At 48.1% G+C, this 23,828-nt stretch overlaps 2 protein-coding genes across 8 annotated transcripts in view; both read right to left on the bottom strand.

The window, feature by feature from the left end:
* Positions 1 to 69: 69 nt before the first annotated feature.
* Positions 70 to 18,320, bottom strand: MFSD1 (major facilitator superfamily domain containing 1). Of its 3 annotated transcripts, none has more exons than XM_061575308.1 (17): positions 18,119 to 18,320; positions 15,176 to 15,228; positions 14,421 to 14,533; positions 13,372 to 13,414; positions 13,168 to 13,235; positions 12,770 to 12,878; positions 11,739 to 11,838; positions 10,703 to 10,801; positions 10,016 to 10,127; positions 9,388 to 9,444; positions 8,323 to 8,479; positions 7,555 to 7,652; positions 6,956 to 7,068; positions 6,486 to 6,533; positions 5,250 to 5,310; positions 1,365 to 1,476; positions 70 to 843 (listed from the first exon to the last, which is right to left on the bottom strand). In XM_061575308.1, exons 2-17 carry the CDS (start codon positions 15,179 to 15,181, stop codon positions 784 to 786), a joined length of 1,356 nt encoding a protein of 451 aa, XP_061431292.1. In that variant the 5' UTR covers positions 15,182 to 15,228; positions 18,119 to 18,320; the 3' UTR covers positions 70 to 783. The 3 variants fall into 3 exon arrangements, with proteins under 3 accessions (XP_061431292.1, XP_061431290.1, XP_061431291.1); XM_061575306.1 differs by lacking the exon at positions 18,119 to 18,320 and adding an exon at positions 17,194 to 17,402 and having other exon boundaries at positions 71 to 843; XM_061575307.1 differs by lacking the exons at positions 70 to 843; positions 1,365 to 1,476; positions 18,119 to 18,320 and adding exons at positions 2,070 to 4,644; positions 17,194 to 17,399.
* Positions 18,321 to 19,433: 1,113 nt separating this feature from the next.
* LOC133357400 (LIM and senescent cell antigen-like-containing domain protein 1) overlaps positions 19,434 to 23,828 on the bottom strand; it is a 47,384-nt gene continuing 42,989 nt past the window's right edge. For all 5 annotated transcript variants that reach the window (XM_061575313.1, XM_061575312.1, XM_061575314.1 and 2 more), the window contains one exon: positions 19,434 to 23,074. Coding sequence is in view for 1 of the 5 variants with exons in the window: in XM_061575311.1 (XP_061431295.1) it covers positions 22,960 to 23,074 (115 nt within the window). In the remaining 4 variants the exon portion in view is untranslated. The remainder of the gene's footprint in view (positions 23,075 to 23,828) is intronic.

The raw sequence follows: 23,828 nt of genomic DNA on the forward strand, positions 1-23,828 counted from the left end.
TGGCCACGCACTGTGTGGGCACGCACTGTGTGGCCGTGCACTGTGTGGGCGCGCACTGTGTGGGCGCGCACTGTGTGGGCGCGCACTGTGTGGGCGCGCACTGTGTGGCCGCGCACTGTGTGGCCGCGCACTGTGTGGCCGCGCACTGTGTGGGCACGCACTGTGTGGCCGCGCACTGTGTGGGCACGCACTGTGTGGCCGCGCACTGCGTGGCCACGCAGTGCGTGCCCCCCCCCCCCCCCATTTCCACGTCAATTACTTTTTTTTTACCACTTAAAATGTTTTGCATCCCCCGTTTTGTTTTGTTGAAGCCGTCCCTTGCCCCACCCCCATGACCCCAGAATAATCAAGAGCCGACGACAACCCCACACCCTGTGTCCATCTGATTTTCACAGCTCAACAGACCACAACTGTAAACAATTCACAAGGAAATTCAAGCTCTGAGGTGCAGTAGAATCTGGACAGAAGCACACTTCTGATACGAGCCACACCGCATGCCTCCCGTGACACTCGTGAGGGTGAAAAGTCAACGGCGATGTCTGATACAAGTTCGCTACTTCAGATATAAGCAACACCTCTCCTTGCTCCCAAGGAATTGTGCTGGTATCCAGGTTCTACTTTCACCGAAACATGGTTACGACATTGACACGGCTGCTCCGTGGTTCATGGTGAAGGTGCCACTTGAGTTCTGACTCAAGTCCCAAATGGGCAGTGCCCGTGCATTGACCGTTGCTTTGGCAGATGGCAAGACCTGGCTGCTTGTCCTGACGGCAAGGCAGCTCCTTACTTGAGCAGGCTCCGACAAGCCAGGGAAGACAACTGCAGGCTGTAGTGAGCTGGAAGCTGAACGGCACACACACGCACACACAAATACAAAGATTCACCGTATAGCCTTAACAGACTGTTGGGGTAAGTGCTGTTAGTGAGCACCTGTGAAGGCCGGCACGGCACACGAGGGGGTGGGTGTCCAGCAGCATGCCCGACCGCCTTTGTCTCCCCAATGTCAATGTTTACACATCACACCAGGTACTCATTTGAGGATGAGTCGACCTAGGTGAGGCACAGGATCAGTTTGGATAATCGCCACTGGTGTTGGCCTTAGCTGGTAAAATAAAAAAGTTACGTTTTTTTTTCAGTAATTGGCGAGAAACGTTTAATTACGGGACCATGATGCCGACAAACACGGGCTTGCTCTCCTTCAAATGGCATCACGGGATCTGTAACGTCAACTGTGATGCACCCGCAGTATTAACCGGGGCGGCTTGCCAGATTCGAATGGCGAAACTCAAGCACCTTCCCGCCAGCCCATCTCATAGCCCCAGACGGACGAACGCAGCAAAGCGCCCGAAGCCGCCGACGCTCACCTGGGCACCCAGCCTGCACAGGTAACGGTTGCGCAGCGCAAATGCCGAGCGAGGACCCAGGCGTGTCAGGTCCCTCTGGCTCTCACGCCGTCGGAGCTCTGCCCTCCTCGCCCTCCAGGATTGATGGGTGGGTGGGGGGATGGGGGGATAGAACACACGAGGCACATGAGTAGGGAAAGGGGTTTGAAGATTGAGGCAGGTGAAGTTAAATGTGCATCGGTAAAGCAACAGGCTGCAAGACTAGGCAATTTGAAAAGTAATTTCTTTAGAACTGCTTTGTGGTTAGTTGTCCTTCACCCGTACCTCCAATTAGCACGGTTGGCAACGTACGGTGCGAAAGAAGTTCAACATACACATACAGACTGTTTATAAAAAAAAAAAACTTATTTTACTTTAAATTTACCAGGTAAGGCTCACTGAGATATGTAGCTCTTTTTCAGAAGCGACGGGCCACAAATGATCGCTCAAAGAAGTGGCTTATCATGTGGAAATTGATAGCAGAAAAATACTCAATAAACGTCAGGGTCGGGAATAAACCCACGCATTCCTACATACCAGGCGAGGTAGTCAACATCACAAACGCTCGACGCCGCCGCATGCTGGCGAGGGTTTTTAAGTGCGGGAAGATGTGGTTGGGGAAGTGTGTGTAGTTGCCTTGGCATGTGGAGCCGGACTACGTTAGGACAAACACAGTCAACGCGATCATAGCATTCTTTTGCCATTTATATTTCAAGTGCACGACACCCGATACAAATTCTCCCCCATCCTGAATTTCGAACGCGTAAAACGGAGCAGCACCATCCCATTCATAATCATACGATTTAAGTGTGGTACTTTTGAAATGACTAAACCTTATAAAAGTATGACAATGAAATACTTTGTATAATCTCTGACATTAAATATGGTAATTGGGTTAGTATTAAAATGTTCAAGTGACCCAAAACCCGTTCAGCTGTTAATTTTAAAATATAACAACCATGAACTCTTGCTTTCTTTTACATAATTGCACATGCAGAAGAATGCCTTGTAAAGCTATTGTAAGAATCATATACATTAAAAGATAACAATTAAAACAGCAAAATGAAACAATCTTATGAGTTATGGAAATAGAAATATAAGTAACAAATCTTTATTTCTATATGTGCTTTGAACTTCTTTTTAACATTTAAAAATATTTGTCAACAAATGTAACTCCAAATTATGCTGTCGGCATCATGCTGCGTTCATGAATAATGTATTGATATTCAACGCAGAGCATTGAGTGCAACACCCCATGTCAGACAACGGCCTATGGAAGCAGACGTCACAGAACTACTTCCCAAGTGCCTTCTAGTGACCTCCGTTCCACACAAGGTGAAAGCATTTTTCGTCCCCCACATTCTGCTATGAAGTGATGTTCGCGTCACATGACAGCCAAATTCAATGTTTTTAATGCTCACCAAACTAGAATAAAGTAGGGGCGCAGATTTAATGCCATGATTTCTTTGTGAAGTCGCCGGTGCGCGAGCAGGCTGAGACCACCGTCGCTTCGCTACACAAGAGGGCCCCCCGGTTTAAATCGCCGGCGGGCAGCGACCCGCAATTTTGACAACCTGGATCTCAGTGGTGCCAGCTCAGTGGTCTGACCTCTAAACCACCTGGCGACCTTTCGTTAATGAACAACGCGTACAACTTTGGGTGACATGTAAAACCGAAGCATGCCAACATCGAGCATTCATCGAGCGTGCGCATAATCGCCGAGCCACTGGTGTTGGCCATTAACAAATAGATTTAAGTGCAGCATTTAAAACCTATAAAGAGACCGGGCATATCGTAAATTACAATGGTAACAATGTTAAGCATCAATTTAAATTACAACAGAGCTCCCAGGATGCCCACAATTACATGTTTAGATGCTTTATGAGTACAAATTCAATTGTAAACAGAGCGATCCAAAAATGAGACTGAATCAAGTGGTCATTCCCTTGTAATACCAATTGTGAGGTATTGCAGTTGATTCATTTGACCCAGGTTTTACAAAGTGCATCAAGGCAGCATGGAAAGTGCTTGCATTTCCCTAAGTTTTCATCAGACCTGGAATCAATTACAAACGTAACGGTGAAACGTAATGAATCGCAATGACAATATCATTGTAAAGTCTGATAACAGGTGTACACGTTCAGCCCCTTTGTCAATCCACTGCCAGATGAGGGCTTCCCCACACCATGTAGGTTGTGGGGGTTATTTGACCATACTTCACCAAGCTGGTCAGTGCGGGTTGGCCATTAAGGGAAGCAGACATTGGGAGTGTACGTAGTACAGTACAATGGATTTATACTGCACTGCCCTCTGCTGCCAACACAGCCCTGTAGCAACCTACAACACCGGTTGTATGCATGGTGGTCACTCATCGAAGCACTATCAAGGTTAAACCGCGTTTAGTTTTCACGATCTGATGAGATCGGGCGCATTCCGAGCGAATCGATAAGAGATTTCTATCAACGATAGTGATGTAAATTGCAATCATAAACGCGTCCCTACATCTGGTTTCTAAGACTTTCAAATCCCATTTTCCGCACCCAACTTCCCATCGTCTCTGTCCTGGAGAGCATTCCCAGATCTCATTCCCACTTATTATGTGACAAGGAGAGGATCCTGGTTCCTCTGATTGCTGTAACGCGGAACCCACTGTGATGTCCAGCCCAAGAGAACTGCTGGATGCAGATACTTACAGAAATTGAGTTGTTCTAACACTGTGTGCCAGCGGTGTAAATAAATTCAGCAAGAGCATTAAAAGCAAGCAAAGCGCCCGACAGAACCTGCATACCCCACTACCTTAGCCGCACGAGAGCCACACAGGTAAGAAAGCAAATAGAAAAAAAAATAAGTAATGTGAATATTATATTTTTCCACGCCGATAGATTTAGTGCCATTATAAAATAAGAGCGAGCCAAGCATTGCTTTTGCTTAAAATATAAGCGCTTAGAAAAAAAGTGTTTTTGTATCTCAGTAGGATTATCTCTACAAGTAAAATAAACAAACAAAATCACAAATTTTACATCTTAAAATTGCACAAGCGGGGACCACCCCCGATCTGTCGCTGCCGAAAGTAAAACGGCAGCCATGCTGATTCTACTGCAAGCGGGGGAGAAGCGCGCGCATCTGCCAAGCAAGATTTCTTTTTACAGAGCGTGCCAAGCCTAAAGCTGCGAAAGCCAGATTCGAGAGCGGCAGAAGTTAAAGAAGTCGTCCCAGATGCCTCTCACATATAGACGGGGGCATCGCCGGATATTCCGCTCAGCTGCAAAACAGCCAGCAAGGAAATAAATGGTGTCATTTACTGCCAGGACGCAGGCCGTACACAAATAGGGCATCGCACTGCATTAGTCAGCCTTCAAAAGTGGGGCTGCCACGATAAATTAAAGTCGGCATGCAATATGCGTTAGTAGACGCTCCAATATTGGAACTCGTGAGATTGAACACATTTTTTAATGGTACGTATAAAGATGCAAAAGCACCTACGTCAATATACTAGGTGCGTTGATGGTAACTCATGTGTACCCATTTTTCTTTATTGCTAACTTAACATGGTTTTGCAGACCAGTTCAGATATCACTGGTCACCGATGTTAGCCATGGGCTGGGCACCCAACTCGAGTTGCCATGTTCATAGCGCAGCGCAAGAACCAAACGCTTAATCACTTCCCACAAACTACTACATAGTTAAGACGAACTAACATTTGGTATTGAGCTCATAAGAGAGCAGCAATGACTATTTCATTAAAGCACAATGTATTTTTTTTCACGTCAAAAAGCACATCACAGAGTCTATACAAAGTGTTGTTCTGTGCTGGGGGATGCTGTGCGTGGCAACTGGTGGCACCGCGTGCAGAGACGTTGTACTCACTCAGCCGCATCGAGCTCCCGTTTCTTGTCTCTTTCCCTGGAGGAGAGGTTGAGGCCGCCGTCTGCACACGGCACACGGCACACGGCGGCGCAGCGCACGGCAACCCACCCGGTGAACGGAGACGCATGGAATCTCGTAGCCGGCACACGCATGGAATCTCGTAGTTGCAGGAGCCGGTGTTATTGTGAAGTATGTTCTCGCCACAGTGGCGAGATGTTAACTACATTGCCTCATATACAGGAGGCTTTGGGTTCGATCTTGACCCTTGACGCATGTAAATTTGGGGTTTGCGTGTTCTCACTCTTCCTGTGGTTGTGTGGATTTTACTCTGGGTCCACCGTTTTTTTTCCTCCATGCGTCTTAGAGTATATGGCTGCTATAAATTTCCACATAAGCCACTTCATTGAGCTATTATTTGCAGCCAAGTCGCTTCTGAAAAAGAGCTACACAACTCAGTGGGCCTTAGCTGGTAAAATAAAAATTGGAAAAACATGTTGAACGTCTTTCTCACCGTACGTAGCCAACCGTGCTAATCGGAGGTGCACAATTAAAGTAAACGGTGGACGATTGAGTGCATCAACTATGAATGGTGGCACGTAAGAACGCAACATTTAAACTCCGTATCCCCTTTTTTTTAAACCCCGTATCCTGACCCTTGTTGTGTAAGGTGTGAAAAAGGCACAAATATGCATTGATAACGTATGCACTCTTCTTGAAACTGGTGAAGGTCAATAAGTTGCAAGGACAACGCATATATTTTCAAGGAAATATTTGTTTGCATTTTTTACCCCAAGCACATGTGGTTACTGCAGACTTGATGCCTTGTTGGTGTTTGAACATCTTACCAGCTGTATTTATGTATTTTACATTAAAATTCAATATCTTGATGCTGGCAAAAGCGTCCCATCGATATGCAAGCATCTTAGTTGCCCTCATCGGTGTGCAAGAGGGGAATTTCACCTGGCAACCTGTGGTTGCTAATTTTAATACACTCAAGTCACTACTGTCACTACAAGGTTGACACACACGTTAATGTGGTGAACTTTTTTCGGACGGTACATCGCCAACCGTGCAGATCGGAGGTGCGGGGGAAGGACAACAAACTAAACACAAAGCACAGTGAAGGTGTTTTTTTAATGTGTGGCTCCTCAAAAGGAACTTTAAAGTCCTATTGGGCGCTCTGAAAAGGAGAGTTTGCCACCCCCCCGGTCATTAGGTGTGTGCACAGATGCTCACCTCTGATCAGGTCGATCAGGTAGAGTAGAACAGTGGCGATCAAGGCAACTGGAAGACAAAGGGAAAGGCATTACAACACGAGAGAGAAAGAAAACGTTGGTCCGACCGCATCCACTCGGGACTTTAAAAGCCAAGCCAAGAGCAGTTTATTAACTAGCAGACCCTCGGCCAATCCGCTGCTAGATGAAGGCCGCTCCCATGCGGTGTTAGTCACGAAGGCTGTTTGACCATACTTCACCACGCACGGTCATTGCGAGTTGGGGTTTGGATGTCACTAGCCACTGTCGCGTTTAGTCGTGGCCGGGAATTGAACTTAGATGGGCGGGTTGATGGCGCGCTCATATATAGATTCTGTGCAACACTATCCAACACGCATTGTGCCCCACACGCGTTGCAACCTGCACGCGTTGCACCCTGCACGCGTGCGACAGACGCGCTGGCCACCCACACGGCTCGACGGCGCGACTCACAGCACAAGCAGATGCAGAAGAAGAGCTCCAGGAAGAGGTATCCGCTCGAGTCCAGGATGGAGCCAGCAGCAATGGCAATCACCGCCAGCCCCAGGTTCTGTATGGACTGCATGCTGCAGCAGCAAGGCACGCGCGATTGTCAAAACAATCCCAACAGTTTACAGCGAGAAGACATTTTTCGTGATACGACACACAACCCCCGTATAAAAGTTCTGCAACATGACGAGTACTGCGATATCATTTACACGTACTGCCAATTTTGTTTCAATCCAATGCTAGATGAGGGGCTTCCCCACGCCTTGCGGGCTGTCAGACATACTTGACCGTACTTTACCACGCTGGTCAGAGAGCTTAAGGTGGTGGTGGGGAATGTCGAACAATCGATTTTCCTGCAATGACCCCTCAACTGCCCCCAACGCCTACTAGGCCTGCCCCTTGCCCACGGTGCCCACCCATCCAAGTACTATCCAGGCTCACGTTCTGCTTAGCTTTACAGTTCGGTACTGTGCATGAAATTAACCAGAGTTACCGTTTATAGTGTTCAAATCGTACAAACTAGAGTATTAAAAATCACACCGACATCCCAACACCACACTCACAATCCATAGGCTGTCCCAAGCTGGTGCTCCGGCACAATAAACGACACCATCGGCCACAGCGCACACGCCAGTAGGGAATAGGCCACTCCCATCAGGCTCTGCGTGGAAGACACACACCATGCATTAGGGCAATGGCATTTCACAGTGGACGTTAAAGATGCTCTGCTGTCGCCATGAGTAAAAGTGCTGGCGTCAGGATCAAATTTCACAAAATTTAAAATTACTCAATTGGGAATGTACGTAGCAATCATTGCACCTTACTGGCAGACTAATCCCCCAGGTCACTCTTGCAAATGAGACATCCTGTTCTTATCCTAAGCACAACAATCGCTTTAACTCCAATGCGCTGGCCACCACGTGGCTCCGTAGCATTCTGTTTATGAATGGAGGTCACCCATCCATATTTTGCTAAACGGATGAAAAGATTACGACGGAGTTTATAATCGTACAATAAATCGTAATATTGCCATATTGTGGCAGCTCTCCAGCTCAATGTGGAATGCAGTCTGTCACTGGTGTGTGTACTCTCCTGTGTGCCTGCCGCGACGAACACCACCCCTCAAGGACCGTACACAACTTCACGCCCACCCAAATATAGATCCCAAAGTCATTGGGTGGGGGGGTGTTTGCAATTCACAAACTCTCAGGACAGCAATTGCACGGCTCAATCACGTGCATCTGGATCTCTCACCGCTGCTCTTCATAGGCAATACGAAAGAATAAGAGTGCCATGCTTGCGTGTGAGAACGAGTGTGGACGCGGTCTCACCATTGGGATCCAAGGATTCCAGAAGGTGAAGGCGAGCATGACGTGAGCTCCCAGCGTGGCCAACACGGCCACGAGCACCCACAGGATGTTCTTGCCCACGCGATCCACCATGAACCCCAGCACGGGGGACGCGGGGGCCGAAATGACGTACACAATGCTGCACGTCAACGCAACACAAAGACGCAGAAGCACGCAACAAGGACTATAACTCAAAACACATACACAAGACAGATAAATAGATAGCCAACAGATACAGAATCTGAATATGTATTTTCTTGGAGGAATCCGTTGAGCTATAAAGCTCTTTTTCACAGGTGTCCAGTAGGGGCAGGTCAGAACGTTACAAAGAGACGATAGGAGTGCACAGAATAGGAAAGGTAAACAAATACCATGTGCTTATGAAGATATGCAAAAGACACACAATACAGGCCACGTATAGAAAACGATATGCACATGCAATTGTTTGGAAAAAGCTATCGTAGAAAAGTGACGAATATTCATGCATTTACTTTAACCTCTTTTTTTTACCCCACAATGCTATCCCTATTGCGCTATCAGCATCGGTGTCACGGGACGAGATTCCATTTCCATCTCTCGCACAGCACTGCGACCCTTCTCGTCAGGAATGGCCCACAAAAGCAGACATCAAAGAGCTACCTTTGAGAGCCCCTCAAGAGCTATTCTGGTCCACAGAGGATGGGGCAACACTTTCCCACCCACTCCGCCACATCAGTCATGTTCGTCGCATGACAGCCAAACTAATATTTTTAATTCCCAAAGCTGGAATTTTGCCAAAATGAAGTGCATAACCAGACTTTACGCGATGGACTGGTATATGTGTGTAGTTATTGGTGACTGGACTTAGACCATCAACTCACTGCACGCGAGAATCTGGTTTAACCCAAGGGGACTGTCTGGATTTGAAACCCAGGATCTCAGCAGTGCCTGATTCAGTGCTATGAGCGGAGCCACCTGTCCAGTTCAAACATGTAACAACATTGTTAAAGTCGTCATGATACACGAGTGAAATTACAAATAAACAAATTACCTTCACCAGGGTCTTACCTGTTTACTGCTCCTGCGCTGGGGGCACTGAAGCCAAACTTCTCTTCAAAGAAAACTCTAAAAACGTTCAGCAAAAAGGGGGGGAGGGAATCAGTAATGAGGGGAGCAATGCTAAGATTACTCTTGGAAACAAAACTATCGTGGTCTCCTAAAGGTTTCACAGGGTGACATAAAATAAATACCATCCCCCACGTCACGTACAATATTTACAGCCCTTTGTGTCAATCCACTGTTGGGTGAAGGTCGCTCCATGTCGTGTTGGCCACGGGGGTCGTTTGGCCATACTTCACCACGTTGGTCACTGCTCATTGATCAAAGGGGTTGCCCAAAACTTGTTGACAAAATCCAATGGTTTGTTTTCGCTCTCAAACATGCAAATGTATTGCCCTACACAGCTTGCCCATCGGCTTTCATATCGATAATGAAATAGTTCCAAAGACACCGTTGGAGAACATTACATCATCCAATTTGTATATTTAATCATTAGGCTTTCACAAACAATATGATATTCTTTATTTAAGCTTGTACGCCACTGCCAACGAAGTCCTTTGCTTTCTTGACGATGAAAATGTTACGAGGCAGGCGGTGGCAGTGGGGGGTAGGGGGGGTGTGCTCTTGGAGTACGTACTTCCCTAGGCCGATGAATGGGAAAACAGCCACGTAATATCCGACGCACACCATGAAGACCATCCAGAGCGATGCTGGGAAGTCCTTGACGTCGGTCAGCCTCACCACCTCTCCTGCACGACACAGCGGGCGTTCAAGCGATGCCAGCCACCACATAAGGCTGTGCTGGGGTTATGTGTGGGGTAATTGTCCCATCTGCATATTTGTGAAGAAGGGCCATTGCCCAAAACGAAATTGATATATTTTTATTTTTAAGACATTGTTATTAACGAATGTGTTAAAAGTGTTTTCTGTAAATTAATGGGTTATATAAACTATAAAAAATAATATATTTTACCGTGCAAGGCCCACACTGAGCGATGTAGCTCTTTTTTAGAAGCGACCTAGCTATCACAAATGATAGCTTAACCAAGTGGCTTATCACGTGGAAATTTACAGCAGCACAATACTCTAAATGCATGCCGATTCAAAATGTCGAGGAAAAACAAGAGGACCCAGAGAAAAATCCACGCAACCACAGGGAGAACATGCAAACTCCAAATATACAGACATCAGGGTTGGAATTGAACCCACGACCTCCAAAATACCAGGCAAGGTAGTTAACATCTCGCCACCACGGCACCATCCATCTCCTGCCATGATTTATATTTGACGCAATTACATTTAACCTCAGCTCAGTGCAGCCCACCTGTTTTGCCTTGCTCCTTGTGCAGGATTTTTTCGGCACGCTTGTCCAGGAAGCCCAGGATGAGCGCACACGCCAGCGAGAAGAGGCAGGTGACTGACGCTGGCGCAATATCACAAACACAAGGCAACACAAACGCGTTCTTTTTTGTAGGGTCTAAAATGGGACCGCATCATAACACGCCGTAAGGAAAACAGTATTTATTTTATAGAAGCAGTTGGCTAGCGGACAAGAAAGGAAGACTCGGAGCCTCGATTTGAAAAACTCCATAACCCCCTGCCCATGTTGGTTATATGAGTCTATGGGGTCTCTATGTGAGTCTATTGATCTCTGCGGGATTCTATTGCTTTCTGTGCAAAATTGTGGGTCTGTGTAAGTTCATGAGTTTGTCTGCATATATAGGCCCTCTGTGTTTTGTCTGTAGCTCTAATTCTGTGGCTCTCTGTGTCAGTCTATATAATACAATGTGCATTTATGTACCATCTCAAATGAGACCGTTGTACAGAAAACAATGGGCGTATTTATTTGATGTAATAAGGCAGTGAATCAGACTGAGGAAATAAAATGAAGGTTTTGAGCGAAGGCAGGAAGTCGATGGCATGGATCGCTGGGGGAAGGGAGATCCAAGCACAAACAACACCCCACACATCACATTCGGCAGCAGCAGTGTTGGGTGAAATGGTGCTTTACAATAGCAGCAGCACAAAGTCCAATAGAAAAATCCCAGCATTGCCCATCTCCAATTTATCAGGAAATGTTAAGACTGGTTAAACATTTGTGAAGTGCATTCTCTCTTTAATCCCCATGCTCAAACCTAGTTGATTTTTCACATTGGAAAAATTATGGCATTCAGTCATTCTGGGTCTTTGAAAACACACCTGAGTGCAACAGGAGCGTGCAATCAAACAGCAACGTCACTCGAAACGCGTGTTGTTGGTTCAATGTGGAGCCGTTATGAATGCGAAGAAAGGTTGATTTGCCATTGGATGGTGCTGCTTGGAAGAAAACCGGGGGGTGGGATGCATGGCCTACCACCTACCGATCATGAGAGAGATGCCCAGGCAGGAGTGACCCGACCCATACGTCTGTGCCACTTTGTTGTACAGAATGCCCATCACATTCATGTTCACTGTACTTCCCTGGAGGCAGAAGCAAACACATAGAAGGTGTCCATTAAAGGTGTCACCATTTCATTAAAAAAATCCCGATTTAGATTAGACATCATTTGAATTTACAGCACTCACTCAGCACTGAATATATACTTGACGTGCAGAGGTATCATCCATAGACAGTACTTCATTGGACAAAACCAAAGAGCAACATCGCCCCCTGATGACGAAAAATAAGAAGAGGTTTTATACTTTCTGGTGTGAAGATGTTGAAACACCAAACAGAAACCTTTTGCAAGGCATCCAGTCTGCATTAACCACACGTACTTGTGGTGAACATGCAAACAAACGTGCTCTGATAATATCTCAGCATTGTCTTGATTGGCCTACACCAGAGACAGCCTTCTGCATGGCCTTGTCTCACCAGTGTGAGACCAGAGAACAACACCAAAAGGCCAACAGGACAAAGACAGTGCAAGTATCAATGCATCAAAAGCTTGGGGTGAGAAGTTGGTTTTTTCACTTTGGAAAAAAGATGCCATTCACTGCCATTCTGGATCTTCGGATCCACACCAAAAACGCCCCATCGCTCCCTGTTGGCAGGCTACCCATTGGTGTAAAGAATGGCACGGATGTCCTAAGCACGAATAAATATTGTTGTTAGTTGTTAAAGATGTTATACAAAAACGATGTATATACACATTCACGCGTGGCACTACAAAGATTGTATCGTATCAGTCTTGTCCCCATAAAGGTCCACATGTCCACCACAGCATTGGCAACACATTACCACCTACGATTAGCACTGTTGGCTATGTACGGTGCGAAAGATCAACATGCACACATACATCACGATTCTAACTTGCCATTCTGGATTTATTGTGGTGGTTCCAAGGCTGGCCAAATACGTTTTGAGTCTCACTGCTAACCGGCATACAAAGAGCAGCTCGCACAAACATACCAATCGAGCCATGCTGAGCTGCAGACCAAACACCAGGTTCAGCTCCTTGCCTTTGAACCAGTTCACCGCGTACGTGTTTTGAGCCACAGCCAGAGACTCCCCGCCGATACTGTGAAATTCAGACACGTGACAGAGCGCAGAGCACGAATACATTATCAGAGAATGTTTGTTTGCATGTTCACAACTACCATGTGGTTCATGGAGACTTGATTCCTTGCGAAATGTGTCTATTTGGCGTTTGAACATCTTAACACCTCCTGGTTTATTTCCAGAAAGGGTAAAGCCTCTTCTTATTTTTCATCATTTTGATACTGGCAAAAAGGTGTCAAAAATCTAGAAAATACTTTTCCTTTTTGAGATGCTTCTTGCACCAGGACACCCTTCATGAGCACACTTACCCAAAGACAAATCTTCCCAGCTCCATGAGCCAGTACGCATCGGTAAACGCTCCGACAGCAACGATGATCTGCAGCGGTCGCAAAGACGTGACGAGATAAGATCAACACTGTTAATCTGCGGGAAATGCATTTGTTTTTATATAAAAGTTAAAGAATCTGTGTTTGAATACACAATGCGATCGCTGTCAGGGGCACTGAACTCACCTGGCCAATGAAGACAAAGAGGCCAAAGATAATTGTTCCAAGCCTGTGAGAGAACGACAATTTAATTTAGAAATTGTTTTACGTTGATGTTCGGAAAATAACTGAAATATATAAAATAAAATTCATCGTAAGAAACAAGAATTAAAATACACTCGCATCAAGATTTGAAAATAGACTGCCATGAAAAGCAGCGAACCAATGCACTGAGAGAAGTGTTCAATCAGTGGACATTGTCTGCTATGGCAGGTAGATTGGAAACAACGAAGCCGACGTGGAAACTGGAACAAAACTCAAGAGAGTATGCAAAGAAGCATGGAGACATGCATGCTTGGAATTACACTTGGTTATGTATTTATATGGGGAACCTCTTTCGCACCATACGTAGCCAACCGTGCTCATCGGAGAAAAAAACACACACGTGCCTGTTATCCAAATGTAGTATGAAAATTAATGTGCAAGTTGACCGAGCATAAATTGGCCTTTTCCCTGACAGAAGGGACTGGGGCATGCTAGAATTATAAACGCAGTCCTGCACGGTCAAAACATATTCTGTTCTTGACCCGATCGTGCAGCAAAGATGCTTGCGGCGATGGATAAGTTACGTTTGCAAGCTATTTCTAAGTGGTAGATCTGATGTGGCCACGAGTCATAGGTTGCCCAGCCCTGCTTTAGACAAATGTACAAATTACATCACATGACAATGGTGGTGAAGGAGAAGTGGCGGAGTGGATGAAAAATAAAATGCTGAACGAGGCAGTCAACTGGGATGTTGACAGACTGTGGTCGTGATAAAGAAAACAGGCCGAGTAAAGGCAACATAAACATCAAGGTAAATCATATGCGACAAAGGTTATACAAACATATTCAAAGTACAGCTCAGGCCATTCGTGACATTCTGTTGATCGTAATTGTGTATTCTGAAATAAACTACATTGGGAAAAGAAGCAAACTCTTTCGATGTGGAAGAAGTAAGGGAAAGAGACGTGACGGCAAGCTGCGGGGGGACACGGGCAGCAGGGGATGTGGGTTCCTTTCATGGCGATTCTCACCTGACCCCAAAAACGCGGTCAATGAGGAAGCCTCCGAAGAAGCAGAGAATCACGTTGGGCCACGAATACCAGGCATAGAGCTGCATGAAGGAGGCGGTGTTCACTTTCATGTCCTAGCACGCACGCAGGCCAATGTGAGCACACATACAATATGCACGCACAAAACAAAATCCCCCGTGTTGCCTTTCATATACTAACAGTGCAATGGGAATATGTAGCTCCAACATGCATTTGTATTTATTCTAGATTTGAAGTTTTCGTGACTGCAAGGATCCATACTCGTTGGTTCTTTCGGTAAAGTCACGTAGATGAAAAATAATAAAATGAAAATAACTAAATTAGTTATTTTCATTTCATTATTTTTCTTTTTCATCTACGTGACTTTACCGAAAGAACCAAAGAGCATTTGTATTTAATTATCAAATGGTCTTTTTTGCTCTAGTTTGTTTCAAAGTTTTAGTTATTGATTTTATCGATTTAACCAGTTTATATTAAAACACTATGTATTATAACTTCTTTCGCACCGTACGTGGTGTATATTTTTAGGTTAGGAGTAGAGTTGGAATGACTGCTCAAAACACATCCCTTATTTTTAGTATTCAATTAATGGGAAAAGCCATTCCAATTCCGAAATGTCATTGTAATCGCGTGTGTTTTTGAAGAACGCATCCCATCCGTAAATCAAGGGAACCCTGTAGCGTCAATGCCTAAACAATTTCAACCCCAGTTGGACATTGTAAAAACAAAATATTTACCTGCATAACCTGCGTCTGGAGGGCTGCTGGGTTGTCATAACAGAAGTAGCTTCCTAAGAGGGGGAAAAAATCGCACATTTATAACAGGTTAATAGTGTTGTTGTTCATCTTGGGTAAGAAAAGGCTTGTATATATGTCGGCGTGATTGCCACTCACCATTCAACAGCCTTATTTACAACACGACATATATTTGGGGGGAAATGTCCCATCATGATATCACATCCATTAACTTATGTATCTGTGCTAACGGTATATGATTTGCAAACTTGTGGTTACTCATTAGCTCCCTGGTTTGCCTTAAGTGCAGAGATTATGCAAGACGCCACTCAAATTGTGTACGTTAAAGAATCACATGGTTACAGGCATCATTTCGAAATATAGTGAACAAACATCAAGAACACTGATGTCCTTGGGGTATCGTGTCACGAGTTCACCTCCAGTTCCTTGATTGTATTCAAGATCTGAAGCCTCACGGAGTAAAAATCAGTGGGAGAGCACTCCTTTCTGTCCTGGCGTACTGTACACGTTTGTATGTACAGTATACTGAACTTCTTTCGTACCGTACCAATCGGAGGGGCAGGGGAAGGACAACAAACTAAACAAAAAAGGCAGTTCTTAAGAAATTCTTTTTCAAAGTACGTAGCTCCAGTGGCTTCCAAATATCGTAAGGAAGAGCGTTCCAGACGGCCGCAGAAGCGCATCTGAAAGCGCCGCGCGATGCGGTGACCACCGCCTTTGTTCGATGGGCAGCAGCCAGAAGTACTGAGCTCACAGCAGCCACGAAGGAGACGTTCCTGGCGAGCCTAAAGCCAACATTCCTCGCCCACCCAACACATCTTATACTTACGCTATTTGAACTTATAGTCTTTACCTATGTTATGTATTTATCTTTAATGATCTGCGCACCTTTCCTACACTTTGCACTCATATCCTCTTTTGCGTTGTTTGTCGCCTGTAACTTTCTTCACCCGCCCCTACTGGACATGTAAGAAAGAGTTTCACAGCTCATCGGATTTCTCCAGGATCAATATTCTGAAACTGCACAAGGACACCGGCAAAGCCATTCGCCATCCCACACGGCCCCGCCGTGTCCTCTTGGACGTGTCCCCCCTCCTTGTGCTGCCACTCCAGTTGTACCCCTCCGGCAATTGTTGAGGAATCGATTAAAAAGGTAACATAATCAACGTAGCAAACAAAAAAACACCAAACATTGTTTTAAAATCAGTGACATGCTTTACCCGCTGCGACATATCGCTCAGCAACGTGGTCATTGACAACGATGGCGGGAACGCAGTGGACCAAGGTACAAGGAGAGGCAGTCGTAGATGGGCAGACAGAGGGGCCCAGGGATTGTGAACACACGCGGGCTCACGACATCCATGGATCTTGGTGAGAAGTGAGAGAGAAGTGGGTGGCCGAGCAGGACGGGACGCGAGAGCTTCAGACTAATCACGGAGGGCCCGGCGGCGAGGAACGGACCGCATCCAAGGGGCCTCTCGCCCGTCCGCCAAAACGACGGAATGTGCTCGTGTGCGTGCGGCCGCGGGGTGGACGGCGATGATGGCGAGGTGGCCTAGAGGCCTTCACGCAGCGGTGGGGTGGCCACATGCGGCTATTAGCCTTGCTCCCAACGGGAACTCGCGACAACTAGGGAAGTGTTGAAACCAGAACTTCTGCTTTATGATTATCGCAGCGGCGCCACGTTAATTCGACTTGCGTTGATCGAACGCTTGGCTTACAGTCGACACACACGCGGCTCGGTGCAAGCGAGGTCGTTGCCTCAATTCCTTTAAGCAACAAAAAAAATCACTGCAATTATCCACGCACGGAAGGGGGGTTACATTTCATAGCACGCATAAGCACGCGTCCCCACTCCCAACCAATCAGGTTAACGCTCCGGCCCCCACGTGATTGACGCCGACCTATGAGCGGGTTTGTTTTGAATCCCGCGAGCCAATCACGAGCGGCGGGAGCGCATGCGCGCTACCAATTGTAAACGCGAGCAAACGCTCTTATACCGAAGCCCAGGAAACACATGAAGACGAGGACCACGAAGCGATGGGGCGTGCGCCGCGGGTTGCACAGCGGCGAGGCGCCGCAGCCGGACAGCGCCGCCTCGTCGTCGCCGCCGTCGGGGCCGATTTCGTTGCCGCCATCGCCGGCGCTCAGAAGCGCCTCCGTCTCCTCCGCCATTGTCGCCAAACAATAAAAAAAAACCCGGCCCACGTGACCACGAGGCGCGTGAGTGCGCGTGACGTCACCGCCCGGCAGCCCTCATTTGCATACCCACGCCCCTTCCCTGATGTTAATTTGCATAACCACGCCCCTTCCCTGTGCTAATTAGCATGACCACGCCCCTTCACTGATGTTAATTAGCATGACCACGCCCCTGGTTAATAATTAACTAAAGAGCTGCTGCGTTGGCGGTGAGCGCGGGTGACATCCCAAACCAAAGCCGCTCGCCCCCCCCGAGAGATTGGGGTCGCCACGGTGGCCGGGAGATGTTGACTACCTCGCCTGGTGTGCAGGAGGTCGTGGGTTCAATCCCGACCCTGATGCCTGCTGCTGCTGTCTATTTGGCTTTTGCGGTGTCTCTCTCCTCTCCACATGTATAATCACCATTACCACGCGTTTAGACTATTTGGCTACTGCTATAAATGTCCACGCAGTGATAAGCCGGCTTGGTTGAGCTGTCAGCTGTGGCCAGGTCACTTCTGACAAAGGGCTCCGTAGCTCCGTGAGCCTTACCTGGTAAAATAAAAATAGTTTCTAGTTTATAACTCATCATTGCCACATGTACATCAGAAGCGGCTCCTTAGTCCCGACAAACATTTCACTTCCTAAAACTTTGTTTGGTAAAAACACACAAACACACAAAACAACCGCCATTCGCCACTAAGTGGCGGTGACGTCACCACGACGCTTGTGCCAGGCCATGTGCACCTTGAGGCCACGTGAAGTGTCGAACGCCCGCTGGCAGGAGGTCACGGGGCAGATCCAGCAAGGTGCCACGGGTCGACTGACTGAGATGACCGAGATGACTGGCTGATGCACCACCTGTGCCCCCTACTGTGCCAACTCGCTGTGCTTTAGCCACCCGGTGCTCCGCTCATTGTTGTGAGCGTTGCTCCTCCGCCCTCCGTTGTTGTTGGAGGGCGACTACCTCCAACTGCCCAGTAACGTCCTTCACGAGCCTCCTCTGTGAATTGTTGTTGAAACAATATTCTTGAGGCTCCTTGAGGCTGTCCTGGGTCCTATTATTAATATTATTACAACTTGTTGGAAATTATAAACAAAAATGACAACCTCCCGTAATGGAGCATTGAATGCGCACATCAGAGAGGCAACAATTGGTTCTGTAATTAAAAACACCGCCGCTGCAAATCACAATTGATTTTGAGACATCGCGCGCGGACTTGATAATGTCGACTTGCCGCGCAGTGTTGGCTCTCTGAGAGAGAGAATGACTCGGAGGGCGTGCGGAGGAATCGCAAACAAGCGGGAAAAACAGCGGCCACGCGGTGAGACGGTGACGTCTCTCCCCGCCCTCCTTCAAGCTCTGCAATCCTCTATGCATGAAGATGTTATTGGCCAATTCATGAGAATATACACGTGGGAGGAAACCGGAGCACCCGGAGAAAACCCACGTGTGCGAAGGGGGTAACACTCGATCCCATAAGGATGAGCCAGAAATGAGTCCACACTTGCTGTACCGCCTTCCGGCAAGGCAGGGTACCACGGCACCTAGACACACGAGAAGGGAGTTTCAACATCATTTGTGCGTGACCAACCCCCACCTCCAGTGCTGGATTATAGGCCCCGTCGATAGCCACCACCGCACAGCGACAGTAACGTTGAGGACACATCATGGCGAGAAGGGACGGTGGCCGACGGACGACACTGGCGGTGGCAGCCACGAAGGCGAGGTCGAACACCGTGGAGACGGAGTGGAAGGATCAGCCCCTGTGCCAGAGTGCCACGAATCGCAAGACCGCGAGGTTTTGAGCGGTGGCGGCAGCATCGGGATCATTTCATCGGGCACGTGTGGATAGACCATCGATATTTAAGACACTTTTTAGATTGTCGGTATGGCACAACTCGCAAGAATTGCCCATGACAGAGGCCCTGCGGTGTAGGATAGTCCACCTCACAGGAAACCCTTGGGATCGAGGAGGGCTAGAAATGGATGGATAGGTCGGGAAAATGTTACAAGCAGAAACGATGGACAGCAAGAGACGCACACGGGGACACACGCACGTGGACTACAGTGACATTTATTTTACTCTTGGGAACTCCTCGACGTACAAAGCTCGCGTCGTTTGCCAGAACAAAGGCTCAACCGTAACACGAGCGCGTGCGCGTCACATCACGAGATAGTGGTCACGGAGATGAACAAATTTCACCGTTTCGTCAGGTTCTGGTTTTCCGTCCGCGCCTGCTGGGGCGGGCGTCAGCGATACCGCGGCGGCTCCGCTTCGTCCTGCGAGGAAGCCCGCTGCCGAGCCGCCTCGCCAGCCTCAAGGCACGCGGTGGCAGTGATGCATCCTCCAATAACGGAGCTGGCCAGAAAAACACCCCGATATGGGACCACAGAGTTTGGGCAATCGTGCCAGTTGTTCCGGCTGCCCTTCCTGCTTCGTCTGTGGTGTCTCACACCTCTCAATCATTTTCTCTCTCACTTCAAGAGCGATCGAAAACTAAATGATCATCACTATTATTATAACGACGCGACGCACGAGACCGTAACATGGAACGTCACGGGTAAAGGCAAATACAGTAGAAGCAGAACACCGTTTTGTTTGTGCTGATGAGACCCAGGAGGCAGACACCGGACCCAGAGTTTGCTCTCCTCGACCAGAGCTGCTTTTGGTAATATTTGTCTGGAGAGCCAAACGTTCCCCCGATGCACTAAACCACAGCATCTTATTCATAACGTGGAAACAGGACGGCGCTGCACTTCTCTTCGTCGGTGTAAATCACCGCTGATGACGTCAACGATCCAAAAACCGGCAGAGCTCACGAAAACCCACGAAGGCTTCGGATGATTGACAAACCCTGGAACTCCATCTCTCTGCTCATCTCACTATATCTCTGCATTGTCTACTTCCATCTCACTCCATCTCAAACTCTTGTTTAGATCTCTTCTGTCATCCCACTTGGATTTTATATTCATTGAAGGGGGGGGGGGAATTATATCTGCTCAGGGCCCTCAAATTAAGCAGCACCACCACCTCGTGTACACATTGTAAATAAGTGTACACACAGAAACACAGATATACAGTGAAACCTCTCTTATCTGTCATATCACTCACACTCTCAATTATCTGCCACCCAGGATCGATCCGTGGATCTTCCCGGTATCCGCGAGTTCTAAGGCTCGTGGGTTAAGGCGCTTCGTGTGACGATACTGATCATGTGACTCGAGTTGCCACCTTCATCCACTGTCGATCAAACTCGGTCGGCACGAGGTCCGCTGTTATCAAATCTGCGCTGCAGCATTTTCGCAGTGAAGTTCAACGCGGCAAACACACCGGTACCAGATCTCGGTACAGATCAATTGGTGCAGTCCCCTGACGCACAGATGTTCCCCGGACTGCGTGGGTCAAACCCCGCCCGGGTCAGGTGGCAACTCCTTAGATGTAACAGACGATGCCGACAATGATGATGATGATGTTAGATGATGACGGTGATGATGTTAGATGATGACGGTGATGATGTGAAGAGACGAGGGTCGTACGGCCACGTGTACACAAGCCGACCTCTACTGAGATTGGCGCGCCGCTGCGTACGAATGGAACGTGCACGGGGAGTTGCGTTTATTCATTTATTAATGTGCGGACCTCCACACTTGTGAAAGCAGTTTATATAAAATATAGAATTACGTACGGGTAAGATATGATTAGCTATAGAGTCGTGGTCAAAGCACACTAGCGACAGCAGGCAGCTCGCTCGCTCTCTCTCTCTGCAAAGTAATAATCATGCGTCGCCAAAGCAAATTAATTCAACACTACGTCGTAACTTTATTTATTTAAAAGCACTGCTTAGACCGTACTCTCTCTTACAAGTAAAGTACAAATCTACCAAACTCTTCATGGGTAACTCAGGGAATACAAATCATTCAAAAACTAACAAACTAAATACGCATCTTAATCATTTGTTCGTATGCTGCCGTATGAATGAATGAATATATACGTAGAGAACCACCGGCATCCGTCTATGTCGGTGTTTTACAAACTGAGCATCGATGCGAAGGCGCGTGCGTGTGCGTCTGCGCGCGTGTGCGCTAGCAAACAAGAAGGCTTTGATTAAGACAAGTTCCAGGACTGGGTTTTAATGCGGCTACCGTCTGTCAGGTGAAGTTGAACCCCGCCGCTGCTGCCGCCGCCTTCACTGGGAGCGGTAGGGGGAGCGCCCACTCATCAATGAGGAAGTCGCTCGTCCATTGACATGGAGAGCTTGCACGCTCGGGGCCCGCACTGGCCGGCGCGATGCTCTTTGCCGAGGTCAGCTGTCGGAAGGCAGCTCAGGCTAGCGCAACCCGGCTACCAGCTTTGCATTGGCATCAGAAATTTTCATTCTCATTTATTATCGTCTCCTGCAAAGTTGTCGGCAGAAGGTGGCAAGGATTTCTACGGAGATTCCAACCGAATTGATTTGCGGCGTCACTTTTCACGCAAATTTCGACCGCTACACCGGCACACCAATGGCTTACTCTTGCGATTTAAGTCACGTTAACCGTGAAGCGGACGTGGCACGTCGCATTTCTACGGTGAACGCACACCGCAGTAACAACCAGGGCGGCCGCTGGCTTCGAACTGCGAATCTCCGCAACGAGCGGCGATGCGATAAGAGGCAAAGGTTCACCTTGACAACCTGACAGATGTAGAAACACCCCCGCGCAAAGACCAGTCCTGAGAAAGCTTTCAATCACAACCCCGTGTCCTGTGTAGCGAGGACAGAGCGTGGAGGGCGCTCTCTTGAGACGCTCACGACGCGGTCCCGTGGCGAGGCAGCGGTGGCGCAGCGAGCCCCGTACCGCACCACGCCGGCAGAATAAACAATCCTCTGGCGAGCGGACGGCATGGACGGCACGGACGGCACGGGCGGCACGACGGAGTCGGCCCGTGGCTCTCGCCGAAATATAAAAAAAAATCCCCCAAACAATGATAATGCGCGGCGCGAACAACAACGGGGGTACGCGGTGAAAAGAGACGCGCGACGATTATCTCTGCGCTGGTAACATTAAGGCACCGTTTGCTTTGGGGAGTGAAGTTGTAAGAGGGCAGCCCAGCGGGGAGGTGAGGATAGTCGCTTGCTTGGCAACAAGCCTCTGCTTCTGTGGTTCGAGACTTCGGCTGTATGTGTGTGTGTCTGCGAGTGCGTGCATGTGTGTGTGTAATCGTATGAACGTAGTTATACTTGTGTGCGCGCACGTACAAACATACGCGTGTGTGCTTGTCGACGGACCAGTGTGACATGCAGAAGCCACGTCTGGCAGGAGTGTGCGGGCACGTGCGTGTGTAGCCATACGGATGTACACTTGTCTCTGCGTGCGTACACGCGTGCATGTGACGTATGTGTGTATGTTGAACTTCTTTCGCGCCGTACGTAGCCAACCGGGTGCGACACACCCATGTAAGTCGTACGCCGTGTATGTGCGAGTGTGTGTGTAGTCATACAAACAAAAGCGTTACACTCGTTTCTATGTGTGTGTCTGTGTGGAACGCACAGGTCCGTCACGCACGTACGTACGTACGCGGGTGTGTGCGTGCGTGCGTGCCGCATCACTTGCGCGCCAGATCCTCGGCCAGCTTCTTCAGACGTTTCTTCAGCTCCAGTGGGAACTTCTCGTAACATTTCTTGCAAACTGGCTTCATGTCAAACTCCACAAACTTGTTCCTGTTTGCCAGAGCCAATCAGGGAGAAACACAACCCATTCACGGTTAATGTCTTAACATATAAAAAATATAATCGCACACTCGTAGCAATGATTGCGTAAATGCCTCAGTGACTCAAAGGCGCCATCGCATCTCAAACATTGAAAGGGCACCCCCGGTGGCAGCTGTCCCTGTGCGGCGACTCGGCACCGGCCTCCAAGTGGGCGTTAGTCTACCAGAAAGGGTGGGGGGGGGGGGCGATGACCGTGAAGTGAAATCCCCGTCGAGTCATTTGCAGCGTCATTTGACAAATCTTTTTTTTTTTTACAAATCTCGACCACGACGTCGGCACACGATGGCCGACTCATCGCGAACGACGTCAGCGTGGGGGGTGGGGGGGGGGAGGTCTTTGACGTCCACCGTGAGACGGAGAGCGCGGAGTGATTTTATGGTGAATGCACCAGAACGGCGTTTAATGAACCCGGGTGGCCGCTGGATTCTAAGCCGTGAGGCCGGTGCAGCGAGTCGGGGGCAGCGCTCCCCCTGGGGCCACGTCGTCAATTTGAGATGCCATTTCTACGCTGACTCACAAACATGAAATCATTAAATAAACAACGCCCACCGGCGTTGCACAGGTTTTCAAAATCATGCGCGTAGTTGTGTTTAGAATAAACTCCGGTCAACGGAAAAATCATCGCAACCAATCACACGGCATTGTTATTGGGCATGCAATGGAAGCCCCGATCCTTTGATTCTCTCACGCACGATGCCGTCCA

The sequence above is a fragment of the Lethenteron reissneri genome, chromosome 58, assembly GCF_015708825.2.
Source record: "Lethenteron reissneri isolate LAM-NWPU_2019-01 chromosome 58, ASM1570882v1, whole genome shotgun sequence".
Taxonomy (NCBI): domain Eukaryota; kingdom Metazoa; phylum Chordata; class Hyperoartia; order Petromyzontiformes; family Petromyzontidae; genus Lethenteron; species Lethenteron reissneri.